Raw genomic sequence first — 16,431 nt, forward strand, 5'->3', positions numbered from 1 at the left:
TCTTTTTAGGAATTAAAAAAGCAAACACCTCTATCTCATTTGACCACATTTTCCTTATATTTATTACCTTCAGCAAAGTAAGAAAGATAGATATTAGTTAATATGAGAGAAGAGGTAGAAGAAATATTTTAGAGTAGTGACTAACATTCCCTCTTTTTAAAAGGCATCTGAAAAATAAATATATTGATAATTTTATAGAATTAAACCTTAGAGATGGAAGGCAGTTTAGAGTTCAATTTTAATCATTTTAAAAACAGGTTTTTAAAATTGTCATTGTCAAAACATTTATCTGTAAGCATCAACCCTGAAGTGGGTCTTCATTACCTCATGGTAGTTTTTCCTCTGTACTAATCAGACAGTACCAGGCATTTCTGGGAACAGCACTAGGAAATTTTCCCAAGGGACAATGATATATCTGGGAGTTGCATTACTGACCCAAAACTTGGCATATAATAAATCAAGATATGTCCAATAATACGGCATAAAAGCAAATGTTGAGGCATAGTGCCGACTAAGGGAAATGATGCAGCTAAAGGTCCAGCAAGAGTGCCTGGCATATGGGAGCCAAACCAAACGTGTTAGTTTCTCATATCCCAGACTAAGGTTATTTTGGCTGCTTAACAAATTGCCCCAAAACTTAATGGCTTTAAATAGTAATGATCACTTATTCCCTTTCACGGTTCCTGTGGGCCAGGAAATCAGACAGGGCACACAGACTCAGCTTTCCTCTGCTCCACAACATCTGAAGCCTCAGCTGGAATACTCAAAGGCTAATGGCTGCTTCATGTGAAGGCTTCTTCACTCACATGTCTGGCAGGTGATGGTGATTTTTGATTGGGGACCTAACTAGGGCTGCTGACTGAAACAACTACAGGTGGCCTCTCTGTGTCACCTGAGATTCCTTACAATATAGTGGTTGGAGTCTAAGGACAAGCATCAAGATAGCTTAATAGATGATAGATAGATAGATAGAGAGAGAGACAGAGAGACATACTACACAGGAGTTGTTTTGCCTTTTATGATCTAGCCTCAGAAATCAGGCAGCCTTACCTCTGCCAGATTCTTATGGTCCAGGAAATTACAAAGATCCAAAAGGTGGAAATAGAAACTCCATCTTTCACTGGAGGCATGTGGATGCCACACTGTAAGAAGAGCATGGGAGGAGCTATATATTGGTGCAGCCATCTTCGGAAAATGCAATTTGCTAACCTATCAATAATATGAAATAATAAAATTATACTTTTATTATTTAAAATCATAGAAAGTAGAAGGTTCTAGAGGATTTTTATTCTCCACCTCTTCAGGCAATTTAACCCCCTGAATGAAAAATAGAGTCTAAGAGAAATAGATTATCTGAATGGAACCATTCACCTGGTTATTCCAGTGTCAAGAGTTAAACCCAGGTTTGCTGAATCTCAATTTTATAGTGATTTACCTTATAAATATCCTATAAAATATGTCTGAGTTTGTTCGTTGATTTTAAAAAGGGCTTAATGTATTTTAAACTATCCATTTGTATAAAAAACACAATCCTTATATGAGAAATCTGAATTATTAAAACTAATATTAGAGGAGGATATTCCCCAGCTGGGATTTTTAAAGATGTAGGTGTGACCTACAACCATCTGATCTTCAACAAGGTCGACAAAAGCAAACAATGGGGAAAGGATTCCCTATTCTGTAAGTGGTACTGGGATAACTAGCTAGCCATATGCAGAAGAATAACACTGGACCCTTATCTCTCACCACATACAAAAATTAACTCAAGATGTTTTAAATATTTAAATGTAAGACCTCAAAGTATAAAAATCCTAGAAGAAAACCTAGGAAATACCCTTCTCACGATTGGCCTTGGCAAAGAAATTTTTGGTTAAGATTCCAAAAGCAATTGCAACAAAAACAAAAATTGACAAGTGGAACCTAATTGAACTAAAAAGCTTCTGCTCAGCAAAGGAAGCTATCAACAGAGTAAACAGATGACCTACAGAATGGGAGAAAATACTCATGAATTATGCATCTGACAAAAGTGTAACTTAGAGGAATTAAATCAAGCAAAAAACAACCTTATTAAAAAATACACAAAGGATATGAACAGACACTTCTCAAAAGAAGACATACAAGTGGCCAAGAAACATACAAAAAAAATGCTCAACATCACTCATCATCAGAGAAATGCAAATCAAAACCACAATAAGATACCATCTTGCACCAGTCAGAATGGCTATTATTTAAAAGTCAAAAACAACAGATGTTGATGAGGTTGAGAGAAAAGGAAATGCTTATGCACTGTTGGTAGAAATGTAAATTAGTTCATTTTACTAATGAAATGTAAAACAGTTTGGAGATCTCTCAAAGAACTTAAAACATGTTTACCATTTGGCCCAGCAATTCCATTACTGGGTATGTACCCAAAGGAAAATAGATTATTATACCAAAAGGCACACGTACTTATATGTTCATTGCGGCACTATTCACAATAGCAAAGACATGGAATCAACCTAGGTGCCCATCAGTGGTGGACTGGATAAAGAAAATGTGGTATATATACACCATGGAATACTACATAGCCATAAACAAGATTGAAATATGTCTTTATTATTAATGCAGGAAGAGAAAACCAAATACCACATGTTCTTACGTATAAGTGGGAGCTAAACATTGAGCACACACAGGCATAAATATGGGAACAACAGACACTGTGGACCACTGGAGAAGGGAGGTGGGGAGGTGGGTGTGGGTTGAAAAACTACCTATTCGGTACTGTGCTCACTACCTAGGTGCAATATACAAAGGTAGCAAACCTGCACATGTACCCCTTGTTTCTAAAATAAAAGTTGAAATTTAAAATAAATAAATTAAAAATCCAGACTTAACTTGAAAAAAAAAAAAAGTAGGTGTGTCTGACAAACAGCCTAGCTTGTGATCTCCCTGACATCTACTTGTATGAGCTGGATGTATGGGTCAGTTTCAGCGAGACCGAGGAGTGGAGAGGACAGTATAGTGTCTGTTCCTCAACCCTGTTCCATGCAGTTTCTTGTTTGGGTTGTAGGGAACCAGAGGGCTGAAGCAAAAGCTGCTCCAAAAGGAACTTGTGAGACCACAGAGTAAGCTGAGCTGCCCTGGGTCCCAGGTGACTCAAATGCAACTGGGATTTGGAGAGGGGCAGTCCTCGTTTCATGCACAGAAACAGGAGAGAACACATTGCTGCTTGACATATTGAGACTGTGCAGGTTTGGGGTCAGTAACAATCTTCTATGCAGAGAATCAGCATTTTCAAAGAAGTCACTGCAGCGTGATAATATCCAGTTACTTCTCTTTCTGTCTCTCTTATTTTTATTTTTTTTGAGACAGGGTCTCACTCTGTTGCCCAGGCTGGAGTGCAATGGTGGGATCACAGCTTACTGCAGACTTGACCTCTTGGGTTTAAGCAATCCTTCCATCTCGGCCTCCAGAGTAGCTGAGACTACAGGCATGAACCACCATGACTGGGTAATTTTTGTACTTTTTGTAGAGATGGGGTTTTGCCGTATTGCCCAGGCTAATCTTGAACTTCTGGGCTTCAGTGATCCACCCACCACGGCCTCCCAAAGTGTTGGGATTACAGGTGTGAGCCACTGTGCCTGGCACAGTTACTTTTCTCTAGTGGGTTTTGAACGGTGGATAGATACAAGGGGTCGGAACAGAAGATAGTGGAGGACTGTTACTGTCCATGTTTACACAGCCCCTGAGGAATCCTTGCAAAACTATAATGAATTATTGTGAGAGAGCAAGGGTTAGGGGGATGATGTTTAAATCCTGTAGTTATGTTGTGAAGAGTGACAATAAAATTGAGTATAAATGCTTATGTAGCCTCAGTTGAACCTGCTGGCAGATACAGCCTGTGAATATTTGGATCGTGCTAATAAATTATAGTTAACATTTAATTAGCAATGATTTTATTTGACTTAGAATTCTGAAGGGTATTTGAAGGAATCATTTGGGTAAGTTTTGTCTAAAAATACCTAAACTGTTACCTTTTCCTCCTTTCATTCTGAGTCAAGCTGAAGCATTATAAAATTACCCAATTTATTACCCTTTACAAAAACATTTACTGAAGAATCTATTTGAAATCATTCTTATAGATTTCTTTTGTTGTTGTTGTTGTAATTTAGAGATCCTCAGCCTCTGTAATCTGGATGTCTTGTTTACTGTCTCAGTCTTTGCTGTTCCCAGAATCCTAATTTTCCCTAAGTTCCAAGTCTCCTCATGCCACCTAAAATCCAGAGGGGTTTGGAAATTTACAAAAATCACAAAAGCGATGTTGGGATGGTTTATGGAAGTGGAGACAGGGTTGCGTAGGTGGTTGGAGAGTGGATAATGTGTTATCCAAAGCTTAGGCTCAAACCCCAGCTCTGCCACTGACCAACTATGCATGAAAATTTGGGCCTCAGTTTCCTGATCTGCAAAATGAGGACTTTAGACACACACACACACACACACACACACACACACACACACACGCACGCATCTCTAATAGCTTTGTTGCTAGGATTAAATGATCTAATACATAAAAAGGTGTGGCTCTCATTGCAGGAACTTTCGTCATTTAGGTCATGGAAGAGTTATGCACCAAGTTTTTTCAAAAAGTGCTAACTGGATAAAGCGATCTCCACCCAACACCTCCCTTAATCCCTGCTTACATGATACTCCTCTACATGAGCTGATTTGTTTCTAAAGGTCGTTCTCAAGAAGTGGAGCATAGATGTTAATTGGACAGTTTTGAATGTGCAGAGAGGTTTAAAAAAAAAAGCTTTGAAAAGTAAAAATAGCGTTTATTTATTACTGAAACATTTTAGGCATAAAAGTGAATGTAAACCTGCTTCATTTCCTCTGCGCTTAGAAAATTTGCCCCTAAGTCCTTTATAGCAAAAATGAGCAGAAGTGACTCCTTGCTGGTGATTCAGAGGTCTCATATTTTTAGCCCTAGAAAGTCAGTGAAGAGAGTTGGACTGTGAGAGCAGGGTTTCAAAGCTCAGCTCTACTTTTTTGGCCTACAAACATCCCATCGAAACTCAGTATGACAGCTAGTGCTCTGACAGCTGGTGAATAGGGATTTTAAAAAAAGAAAGAGAGAAAAAAATCTACTATGTGAGAGGGATAATCACCTGGAAGGTATTACTTGGATCAGTGCTATAGTGAGTTATAGGAATGGAGGGTGGAAAATAAATAATTGATCTTTGGCACCAAGTTTATGATTAAGGATTTCACAGAAAGAAGGAAGATAGTTAAGATAGTGCAGTTTTCCCTAAATTTTAATTATCCACAAGCCTCCCTTACAATTTTGCCACATCCACACACTTCCTGTATTATTGTTTGCTTAATATGAGTTTTTGAACAGTTACTTTAAAAAATCTTATGTGTATTTATTATTATTGTTGTTATTTTAATTTAGAGACAGGTTCTCACTCTGTCACCCAGACTGGAGTGCAATGGCATGATCATAGCTTACTGTAGCTTTGAACTCCTGGGCTCAAGCGAGCCTCCTGCCTTAGCCCCCTGAGTAGCTAGAACTACAGGCATACAACACCATGCCTGACTAATTTTCAATTTTTTTGAAGAGATGGAGTCTCGCTATGTCGCCTAGGCTGGTCTTGAACTTCTGGCCTCAAGTGATCCTTCTACCTCAGCCTCCCAAAATGCTAGGATTACAGATGTGAGCCGCTGCATCTGGCCTTGTGTGTATTTAAACAGAAAACTTTATTCACTACTGTTAATGAAATGTCAAAATAATGTGTCATAAGTATAAAACATAAATATAATAAAAATAAAATAATGTTATTAAATTATAGCTAGATATTGTAGTCTACAGAAGATTATGACCTTGAGGCCTGCTATCTTTTTGTTAAAAATGGAGTTTGGCAAGTGTTAAAGGGATGTTAACTCACTCCAAACTGACACCTTCTCTTTGAGGCTGTTGGACAAATGGAAGGGGAAATAGCTTTCTCATTATGGGATTGATCCAGCAATATTTATTGAGTCAATGTTATTTAATGTCATGTTACGAACACGTAGAAGTGCTGTTTATCTCTACTTGTCCCACATTTTGGGAATAGTGTACTGGTTAAGAGGGTGGTATGAGTGTTGGACAGACATGAATTTAAATCCCAGCTTTGTCACTTAATGACGAAGCTACCTTAAGATGGTCATTTTACTGCTATCCTTTCTTCATTTTTATTTAGAAAATATTTAGCACATTGAATAAATTTTGTTGCAATCATGATGTTAATAATGTGAATACTGATGTGCAAGATGGGCTGAGGAGGCTTGGCTGTATACATAAATTGCCCTTTTATTAAGGTTTTGTCTATAGGTTGTCAAGCAAATACATTTTAACTTAATTTAGCTTATTTGTTTTAAAAACCCAGTCATATTATTTGTACTTCTAGCATTCTAGTTCTCCTTCTCGAAATCTGAGTATGGCTTTTCTATCTTTTTGTGGCTTCTTCTTCCTTCTGCTGTTTACTGCGGTTGTTCCTTAGGCTGCATCTTTGAGCCTCTTCTCCGTTTTTACACAACTCCTCAGAAGCCTATTCATTTTTAAAGCTTTAGCAATGTCTTATAAAGTGACTTCTAAAATCAGTATCTCCAAATCTGCCCTTACCTCTTTCCAGCCCAAATCTCTATTTGATAATTGCCATGTCTTGTCACTCTAGATTCAGATTTAAAATCAGCACATTCATTTCATCCTCTGTTCCTTGCCGATGATCCTATCATATTTCCAGTTCCTTATGAATATAGGAGCTAAGTGCATGTGTTTTGGAGTCAGAATATTCTGGAGTCCTGTTTCTACCTTTTACCAATTTTAACAGAAAATTATGCATCAACAAGATGCCATTAAACATATGAGATCAAAACTTCCTCATACTTCAAGAGAAGTGGAGAGTGGCAGAAATAGTCTGTAAAGAAATAGAGCTAACATATTTTTTAACCTTGAATTTCATTACTTTATTGACCACTCTAAAGGAAAGTGTTAACATTAGTTGAAAAAAGGCGAATAATAAAGCGTATATATTTTTTCTTTTACATAGTTTCTCATGAAGTGTTAGTTCTAAAATTAATTCAAAATAGTTAGATAAGAGTCCTTTCCGTGTGCTGAAAAGTGGCTTTGTACTAAAGACCAGGGATAAGTGACAGTGGTTGAGCTCTTCAGGAGATCTGAAGAGGGGACTGCATGTTAGGCCAAGTGTTAATGGTAAGCTTCAGAGAGAGTAAGTGATTTGTAGCATATTTAGACCGTGGTAATTTTGAGTGTGAGACATAAAGTCACCTGTCCAAATCCAAAGAATGGACTTAGAGACCTGGAGAACAGTGAAAGTGAGACTTTTAATGATAGTCTTGCAACATTGAGTGTCTGATGAGCAGGCACACCCAGCACAGTTTTAACAAGCAATTTATCCCCTAGTGCACAGGTCCTTCCCCCGGTTCCTCAATGGCTGAGTACTATGGGGTCACAGTTTTCCTGGACATTGCATATTGATTGTTGGGTAGGGGCTTTAGGTGTTTTTTTTTTTTTTTTTTTAGGGTTGTCTTGCTGCATTTTATTGCAGCCCACAATGCATTGCAATCTAGTTAGCTCAGAGGCTCTTCAAGTATTTGACTTAAGACTTAAGTAGCTGGGTAGGCTGATAAGAACAGAAAAAAACGAGCTATTTTGCAGGCTAGTAAACTTTCATCTTAGACTAAACTTCTTTGATTCAAGTGAGGGCAACTAAGTAGGGGCGGGGAAGGGGGGAGGGGAGGCCGACAAGCAGGCATCAGCTATCCAAACAGGAGCTTAGTACATCCTGTTTCTTCTGTAGTTTGTTGGCCTAAGCCGACTTAAGGCACTTTGTCTTGGAAATGGACCACTGTATATATTAGTTCCCTCATGAGGAAGGTGAGAAAATATGGGACGTAATCTTGCAAATTTCATTAACTATGAAAATTACACCAAAAGTTTACAAATTTTTTTGGGGGGTCATTTTCCACTTCTCTTTAAAAAACAGACGTTCCTGCACACTGTATCATGCTGTAAACACAAAATAGATGTAGCCTTTCTTTGTCCTAAATAGCTAAAATGGTAAGTTTAATGGCTTTAATATGGCAAAGTTTAGTGCTTGAAATGAATTAACTAAAATATATACAGCTGTATCTTGTGATGTGAAAGCAAAAGAGGCCAATTCCTCTTGTATATACTTATGAAAAGTCACATGGTAAAACTGTTGGAAAGTGACTGATTTTTACTGAAGTCAAAGTGAGTATGGGAAACTAAAATGTATCCAGAAGATACATTAAATTGTCATGTTTCATTTTATAAGTGAGTGCAACTAGCATTCTTTTAAATTATAGGTTCTTCAGGTGATTTCAAATATAATAGGGCCCTCTGGCACTGGCTCATCTGTCATTCATAGGTTATTTTAGTATTCCGTAGAATGCAAATGGCTTACAGTCACAAGATGTAATTTGCCTCAGAGGGCCAGGCACTCTTATCATCTCACTTTTTATTGTAGCTTCTATGCTTACTTACCCATATTCTTTTACCCTTTTCAGTCTGAGAAACTTTTCCTTTACTAAAATGATAGAGGCGAAACAGAGGAGAATGGATTTTCAGTCTCTCTCTTCTGTTAATTTACCACAGACTCGAAATATATTTAATTCCTCGTTTTTGTTTTCTTGGACCTAACAATTTTTTTTTCTACCCTTAGGGTTTCCCCCAACTTCAGCTCATTGTAGACTTTCTATTTTCTGTAAATCAATGATTTATCTAATTAAAAATGGAAATTCATTTTATCTAGTTAGCTATTACCATTTTTCATGGCACTAAATTATCTATACAGAACATAATTCCAATTTAAAATTTTGATGTGAAATTAGTGTAATCCACGCTTCTTTTTATTTTGGAAAATTTCAAACCTAGAGAAAAAAAATAAACATGTGGACCCTCCTCCAACTGATTCACCCATTTTTAATATTTTGCCATATTTACCTCCTTTCTCTTTTTTCCTTTTTTTTTTTTTTTTTGAGACGGAGGCCCGCTCTGTCGCCAGGCTGGAGTGCAGTGGCGCGATCTGGGCTCACTGCAACTTCCGCCACCTGGGTTCAAGTGACTCTCCTGCCTCAGCCTCCTTTCTCTTTCTTACCTATATACATGTATCAATGTTTATATGTTTTATATATTTTACAAATGTATTTCTCTTACTCATTTGCAAATAACTTGTAGATCCAATTCTTCTTCATCCATAAATGTTTTGACATAAAATTCTCAATTTAAGGACAATAACATTATCACATTTAAGAAAACCATATTCCATTATACTATCCAATATCCAGTCCAGATTCAAATTTCTGCAATTGGCCACCAGTAATTATTTTTTTCATTTATTTTTTAGATCCAGGATTGAATTTTGTTTTCATGTCTCTTGCATCTCTTAAATCTGAAATAATAATTTTTTTTTTTTTTTTGAGACAGAGTCTCGCTCTGTCGCCTAGGCTGGAGTGCAATGGCGCGATCTCGGCTCACTGCCAGCTTGGCCTCCCGGGTTCCCGCCATTCTCCTGCCTCAGCCTCCGGAGTAACTGGGACTACAGGAGCCTGCCACCGCGCCCGGCTAATTTTTTTTTTTTTTTGTATTTTTAATGGAGTCGGGGTTTCACCGTGTTAGCCAGGATGGTTTCGATCTTCCGATCTCGTGATCCGCCCGCCTCGGCCTCCCAAAGTGCTGGGATTACAGGCGTGAGCCCCTGCGCCCAGCCTTTTTTTTTTTCTAAAGAATTATTTCTGGCCGGGCGAGGTGGCTCACGCCTGTAATCCCAGCACTTTGGGAGGCGAGGCGTGCGGATCACGAGGTTACAAGATCCAGACCATCCTGGCAAATACGGAGAAACCCGGTCTTTACTAAAAATACAAAAAATTAGCCAGGCGCAGTAGCAGGCTCCTGTAGTCCCAGCTACTCGGGAAGCTGAGGCAGGAGAATCGCTTGAACCGGGAGGCGGAGGTTGCAGTGAGCCGAGATCGTGCCACTGCACTCCAGCCTGGGCGGCAGAGCGAGACTCCCGTCTCAAAAAAAAAAAAAGTCTTAAATTACATTTTAACAGTCTAGGCCAGAGGAGAATATGCCTCATTGTGGATTTATGTGCCTGCGTCTTCATGTTTAACTTGCTCAAATATCACCTATACGTCCTTTACATTTCTTCTTACATCTAGACCTTAGCATTACTGACATTCTGGGCCATATCATTCTTTGGAGTTCAGCGATGTCCTGTGCTTTGTAGGATGTTTAGCAGCATTCCTGCTGCATCCCATGAGATGCATAACAACACTCCTACCTACTCAGATTGTGAAAACCCAGACATTGCTAAATGGATTTGGGGGTGTGGGGGTTGGTTTAGGACCAACTGTCCAGAAGCTTGGTTAAACTCAGGTTAAACAATTTTGGCAAGAATACTTCTTAAGTGATGTGTATGTCTAGTTGCATTACATCAGTAAGCAGAATACATTAGATTGTCCCATTATTAGTGATTCTAGCTTTGATCTCTTAAGGCAGTGATTTTTTTTTTTAAAGGTAAAGCTACATTTTCCCTTCTGTAATAAATAAGTTATGGCTTGAAACTTTGAGACCATGTGAAGATCCTGTACTCCTAGTCTTTTACCCTGTGGCTTTTAGTATCTTCTGATAAATTTTCCTCAATCAATTGTGGTTGACTTGGAAAACTGTGATTTTTCTAATTCTATCATTTGTTCTACATTTACTATCTTGTATTCCTCTGAAAGAAAAGGTTTTGTCCTCCTTCCTTTTATTTTTGGTGGCACTCCGAAGAAATACAATGTGTTTCATCAATTATTGTCACCATTTTTTGGATGCTCATGTTGTCCCACATTTCTCCAGTAAAAAACCCATTCTTTAAGAGAATTTAGCGTTTGGTGGAGTACTTTACTATTGTAAGGACCATGCAGTGGTAAATCCTTACTGAATCACACGACATGTGAGAACAAATGACTTTATAACCAGTGAGAAATTCTGATGATTGGTACAACATATTTTCATAGTTAACAGGTTACACTAACTGAAAAATGTAAATAATTGGTAACAGAAAATTCTAACCGCCAATAAAAATTATTGGCAATTTATTTTTGAGTCATCTATTTACCTTTAAAATGGCACATCTATTCCTGGCTCCTGTATATGATGGCCGATGACTATAAATTGAAATATACCTGTAGCATACGTATGACTTAAACACTGCATACTACTGCACACTGCAGCGAACAGGATGGAGCTACTTCTGATCTAAAATTATCTCAACAATATGCTTGGGAGCAAATCTCAATAGCATTCCATCTAACGAAAGCATCGCGATTTTATAACTATGACTTTTGGGAAGACCAAACGGAATACCCCAGCTGAAATGAGAAAAATCTGTATTAAGGAATTTTAGCTCCACCCAGGGCAATTATCCCCTTCCTTCCGTAACTGCCAATTTCCTCCCCAATCCCAAGAGCGCCTCTGCCCAGTTCCGCAGTCTCTGCTCCAAGTCTGTTTTTGACGATGCCCTTCGAAGCAGGGGCAGCGGCAAGCGGCGGAGATAGGGGTTAAGTTCCTAACAGTCTTCTTCCCCTGACCCGGCAGATGGGGACGCTGCCCCTTAGAAGCCTTTTTCCCCGCAATACGGGACGCCGCAGAGGTGAAAGACCAAGAAGGTGGAGCAAACTTTTAGGGAGCGCCTCTTCGGCCCGCGTACCCTTCCGCCTGTTCCTGATTGGCCAGCGTGAGTCACGGACGCCCAATCCCGCGGCAGCGTCCGCCGTGCGCTCGGCGACGGCGGCGCGCATGCCCACTCAGGGACCCACCCTGCGCCCCAGCCGTCTACAGCGCGGGCGAAGGGCATCGGCAGGGAAGCGGCTGTGGTTGCCGCATCTGGCAGTACAGAGCCAAGGTGGCAGGGCCGCGCTGGGACACGGATGGTCCCAGGGGGAGGGCAACAGGAAAAACAAGCACTGACACAACTGCCCCATTTCCCCTAAAAGCAGGTTTTCTTGGGCTGACCAGGGCATTTTCACTGTGGTGTCCGACTTGGGCAACTCGATCTGCCCGCGGGGACTCAAGCCTGAGCTGCATTTTTTCTTTGCGTCCGGGCGGACCAAAAGGCGAGGTGAAGGGAACGAGTGTTTATAAGAAAGTAAACTTTTGTGCAGAATGGGCTGGGGACACCTCTGAGTTTTGCTGCCCGCAACGTGACCTCTTTAGCGCAGTCCTGGACGCGTTCCCTCGCAGCCAACCCGTCAGTCTCCTCAGGCCTTATCCTGCCCTCTCTGAGGTGGCCGCCTGTGGGCGCTGCAAACGCCACACTTTTGCTCTACGAAGAACCTCCTCGCGACTTTCCAAGGTGTGCAACTCAGAAAAGCGCCCCCCAAAACAAGTAAAAGCCTTCGGGGAAGAGGCAAAGTCCCTGGACCGTCCTGACTCCAGCCGCCAGCCGGTGTTTGGTGGATCAGGTCCCGGAGCTCCGCAGCCTGGGAGCCCCACACCAGGCCGGCCCCTACGGCCGCTCAGAAAACGCGGCGAGCGGAACCCGCACGCGGAAGCGCCGGCCGCACTGAGCATGCCCAGTTGCAGAGCCGACCAGAGGAGTTTTTTCTTTTCTTTTCTTTTTTTTTTTTTAAGGGGGGGGTCTCAAGTAGGAGGCCTCCCCACCACCCCCACCCCAGCCCCCCACCACCCCCGGCCTAAGCAGCTACCATGGCCCAGGTGGCCGACGCGGCGTTGTCCCAGGCGGGTTGGTAAGTGGCGAGTCCCGCCGGCTGCCGGGCCGCGGGTGCGGGCCGGGGCCCCAAGGAGGTTGGGTTGGGGGCGGCGGGGTGCGTGTCGGGGTAGGCGGAGGCTGTCGTCCGCCCCCGGCCTCTCCCCGGGCCCTCCGGGCCGGCTCCGCCCCCGGCGCCACGCGGAGCCCTGCGAGTTCCCCTAGGTCCCCTCGAGGCGGCGGCGGCGGCGGCGGCCTGGGCCCCGGGCGGCGGGCCTGGGGAGAGGCCGGGGGCCGCGAGCCGGGCGGGTGGCGGCCCAGACCCCGGCCGAGCGGAGCGCCGGGGAGGACCTGCAGCGCCGTCCGCGCCGCTTCTCCGGGGAGGGGGTGTTTCTGCGGCGGGATCAGGGGAGGCGAGGGCTGGGAACGAAGTGCGGCGGAGAGGGACGAACGCGGCCGGAGCCCGCGGGCCCATAGGAAGTTGAGGGCAGGGCAGAGCACAGCCCGCGCTGCGGCCGGAGCCGCCTCTTCTTGTCCCTTATTTCAAAGTACAGTGTGGACCAGTGTGAATCTGCCCTCCGCGGCACACACACAACTTCTGGAGCTAAGAATGACCGCAATGTCAACTCGTGGGGGTGCTCGGTAGAACTTTTCTTGAAAGGATGGTGTTCTGATTTTAAGAGGCCTTTCGTGTCAAGATTTTCAGGATTTGAAAGCAATACAAAATTATGCGAAATTAGGCAGTTTCTGGAATTGCGGCCATTACGGTTGTAATCATCCCGTTTAATTCAGTAACGCTTTTCCCAGGCTTGCACAGGCACATTCTGGGATGAAGGGTAGGAACGGGGATGAAAAAGATTTGCAACGGCTCTCTGCAATTACTGCTTTAGGAGAAAGAGTGAGGCATTAAAAGACCAAACAAAACCAGGGGGAATAGTGGTAAACCGTACGTACAGAGGAACAGATGAGTGCACTGTGGAATGGGAGGGAGAGGAACAGATGAGTGCACTGTGGAATGGGAGGGAGAGTTACTTTCCTAAAGTGGACTTGGAAAGATGGTAAGGAAAAGGCTTTCTAGCACAGAGCTGCTGGAGATGAGACAGGGAAGCGCTTATTGTTTTGCAGAACCTACACAAGATCTATATGGTTCGTGAAAGATGTGGATTTGATTTTGTGAATAAAGTTTTTGATCAGTAGAGGGATATAATCACAACTGTGCTTTGAAGAAGCCCCTCCTGGTTTTAAAGGCACTTGTGTTATTATACACCCCATTTTACAGGTGAGGAGACTGAGGCAAAGAGCTGTTAAGTAACTTTCCCAAAATGACATAGCTAGAAAGTGGTGGAGTTGAATGTTGAGCACAGAGGGCCTGGCTCTGGGCCTGGTTCCTTTAACGCTTATGCGTTATTGTTGTTACAGTTTTTTCGCAGAACAGCATGGGCGTAAAAGATTGTAGAGTTAAAAACTCACTGTCTTCAGTTTTGTTTCTGTTCAATAGGAATCTCTTCTTTCAGTTTTTTTACCCACAAGGGTGTCCTGAATAATCTTGGATCGCTCTTTCATTTGCCTTTCTCCCCATTTCTCATTAGGTTGAGCGTTGATCCTTCACACTAGTAATATTTTCATTTACAAACTCAGTATTTTACTGCTTTCCAACATGACCCCGCCTCCTTTGGAAAGATTAGTCTCATTTTTTAGGTCCCGAACACATGTTGACTTTGTTTTCTCTGGCCTCTTATGCTTTTCCAGGGCAGGGAAGTGAGTCTTATTTTTCTCCTTATCTGGATTGTCAAGAAGTGCACCAGATTGTAGGTTCTCTGTAAAGTCTAATACAGTTGACCTTGGAATGCCCCTGCCAGTCAGAATTCTCTGGGCAGGGCCTCTGCAGAAGCTTAGGTAGGGTCCCACCCTGCTTCGTTATATTGTTATAAATCTTCAGCAATGTTATATTGTAGCATTTGCTACTTTGTATTGCAACTTAACTGTTTATGTTTCTCCCACCTGTCTGTGCTGCTTCTGTATGGCAGTGACTCATAAAGGCAGTAGTAATCTGCGGGGCTAATAACACTATCTTTCTAGGAATTGTGAGTTTCATGTAATTCCTGCTAGGTCTTGAACAGACTAGGCATGAGGATCTCCTAGGCTTTCAGGTGGCTTCTACTAGGTCTTTAATTGAGGACTTACTATGTTAAAATTTAGAATCACAAAGGTTTAAAGGCAGAAAAGAGCACTGGAAGGAAAATTTCTGACTGAAGGGCTTTCACCAACTCATTTTAGTTCTTATATCCTGAGTTTGCTCTTACACTTGGGGTTCTCTGTTACTGTCACTGACAAACCATTTTTCTTAGTATTCAAATCTATGTACTTAGTTACTTGTAGAAGCTAAAAAGAAGTAGATGCTAAAACATGGAAACACTATTGTTAACTCTGTTCTATAGGCTTCACCTAAAATAGCAGATTAGGGAAATATTTAGTGCTGAAAAGTTTACAGTTCTGAAAATGTGATCTTCAGCAGGGTACAGAAGATCTATGTAGACCAATCTGTTCAAGTTTACATTATTTTTAAGCGCAGTTTTTTTCCTTCTTAAGGTTTTAATCTTCATTAGAACCCCTATAAAAATCAGTATTTTAAAATATAACTTCAAAAGTAGCTACCTGGCGGACTTAAAATAATTTTTGTTCTTCAATGGCCAGTAGCACACAAACTATTAGATTTTGCTGATTTGAACTTGAATGTTCCAGGGCTTTCTACAGAGTAGTGATTATGTTTAAATAATGCACTAAATGGTACCTTGTAAGGCTTAATTATATGCATGGAATAACTTCATGGGGAGAAGAAATTTGACTCTGAATTTATCTAGATAACAATTTTACTCACTCTGCATTTTTGTTTTCTCTCTTCAGAGGTTCATTCTCCTTTAGGATGATATCCCTGATCACTGTGAGTGGAAATATAAAATTCTACTCACAGGAGAAAGATTCAAAAGGTTGATCTCTGGACATTTTGAATTTTTCTCTTCCATCTCCTCCTTTGTTTGTTTGTTTTTAACAGAAACCTGTCACGGGGTACCTAATCAGTTGTGTTTTTGTTTTTGAAAATGTATCTTCTGGCTGGGCGCAGTGGTGGCTCATGCCTGTAATCCCAGCACTTTGGGAGGCTAAGGCGGGTGGTCAGGAGTTGGAGACCAGCCTGGCAAAAATGGTGAAACCCCGTCTCTACTAAAAATACAAAAAAATTAGCCAGGCGTGGTGGCAGGCTCCTGTAATCCCAGCTACTTGGTGAGGCTGAGGCAGGAGAATCGCTTGAACCCAGGAGGCGGAGGTTGCAGTGAGTCGAGATCACACCATTGCACTCCATCCTGGGCGACAGAGCAAGACTCTGTCTCAAAAAAAAAAAAAAAAGTGTCTTCCATGGAATTAATGTTGCATAGCTTAACTCTGTCTTTGTGCATATGAAGAAACTGAAGCTCAGAGAGTTTCAATAATTTGCTCAGAGTTATAAATGGCAGAACCAAGAATAGATCCCAGATGTCTAGAATAAAGATTCAGTACTCATTTCCACCAAAAATTAACAGAAGTGACCGCATCTAATTTAAATTATTGATCAAAAGTGACACATTTAAAAATTGAAAATTGGGTTGAAGCATTTTGTGGTGTGTAAATTTACTTTCCTAGT

The 16,431-nt window shown here is 41.5% G+C and overlaps 1 protein-coding gene across 9 annotated transcripts in view; it reads left to right on the plus strand.

Moving 5' to 3' along the window:
• The first annotated feature begins 11,538 nt into the window (after nucleotides 1-11,538).
• Nucleotides 11,539-16,431, plus strand: part of TDRD3 (tudor domain containing 3) — a 178,929-nt gene continuing 174,036 nt past the window's right edge. For 2 of the 9 annotated variants that reach the window (XM_063792180.1, XM_063792181.1), the window contains exon 1: nucleotides 12,676-12,795. In XM_063792180.1, coding sequence (XP_063648250.1) covers nucleotides 12,755-12,795 — 41 coding nt within the window. In that variant the 5' untranslated portion in view covers nucleotides 12,676-12,754. Of the gene's footprint in view, nucleotides 11,784-11,808; nucleotides 12,796-16,431 lie in introns of those variants that run through there. The other 7 variants (XM_063792184.1, XM_063792182.1, XM_009427025.5 and 4 more) reach the window with 7 other exon arrangements.

Source organism: Pan troglodytes, chromosome 14, assembly GCF_028858775.2.
Source record: "Pan troglodytes isolate AG18354 chromosome 14, NHGRI_mPanTro3-v2.0_pri, whole genome shotgun sequence".
Taxonomy (NCBI): domain Eukaryota; kingdom Metazoa; phylum Chordata; class Mammalia; order Primates; family Hominidae; genus Pan; species Pan troglodytes.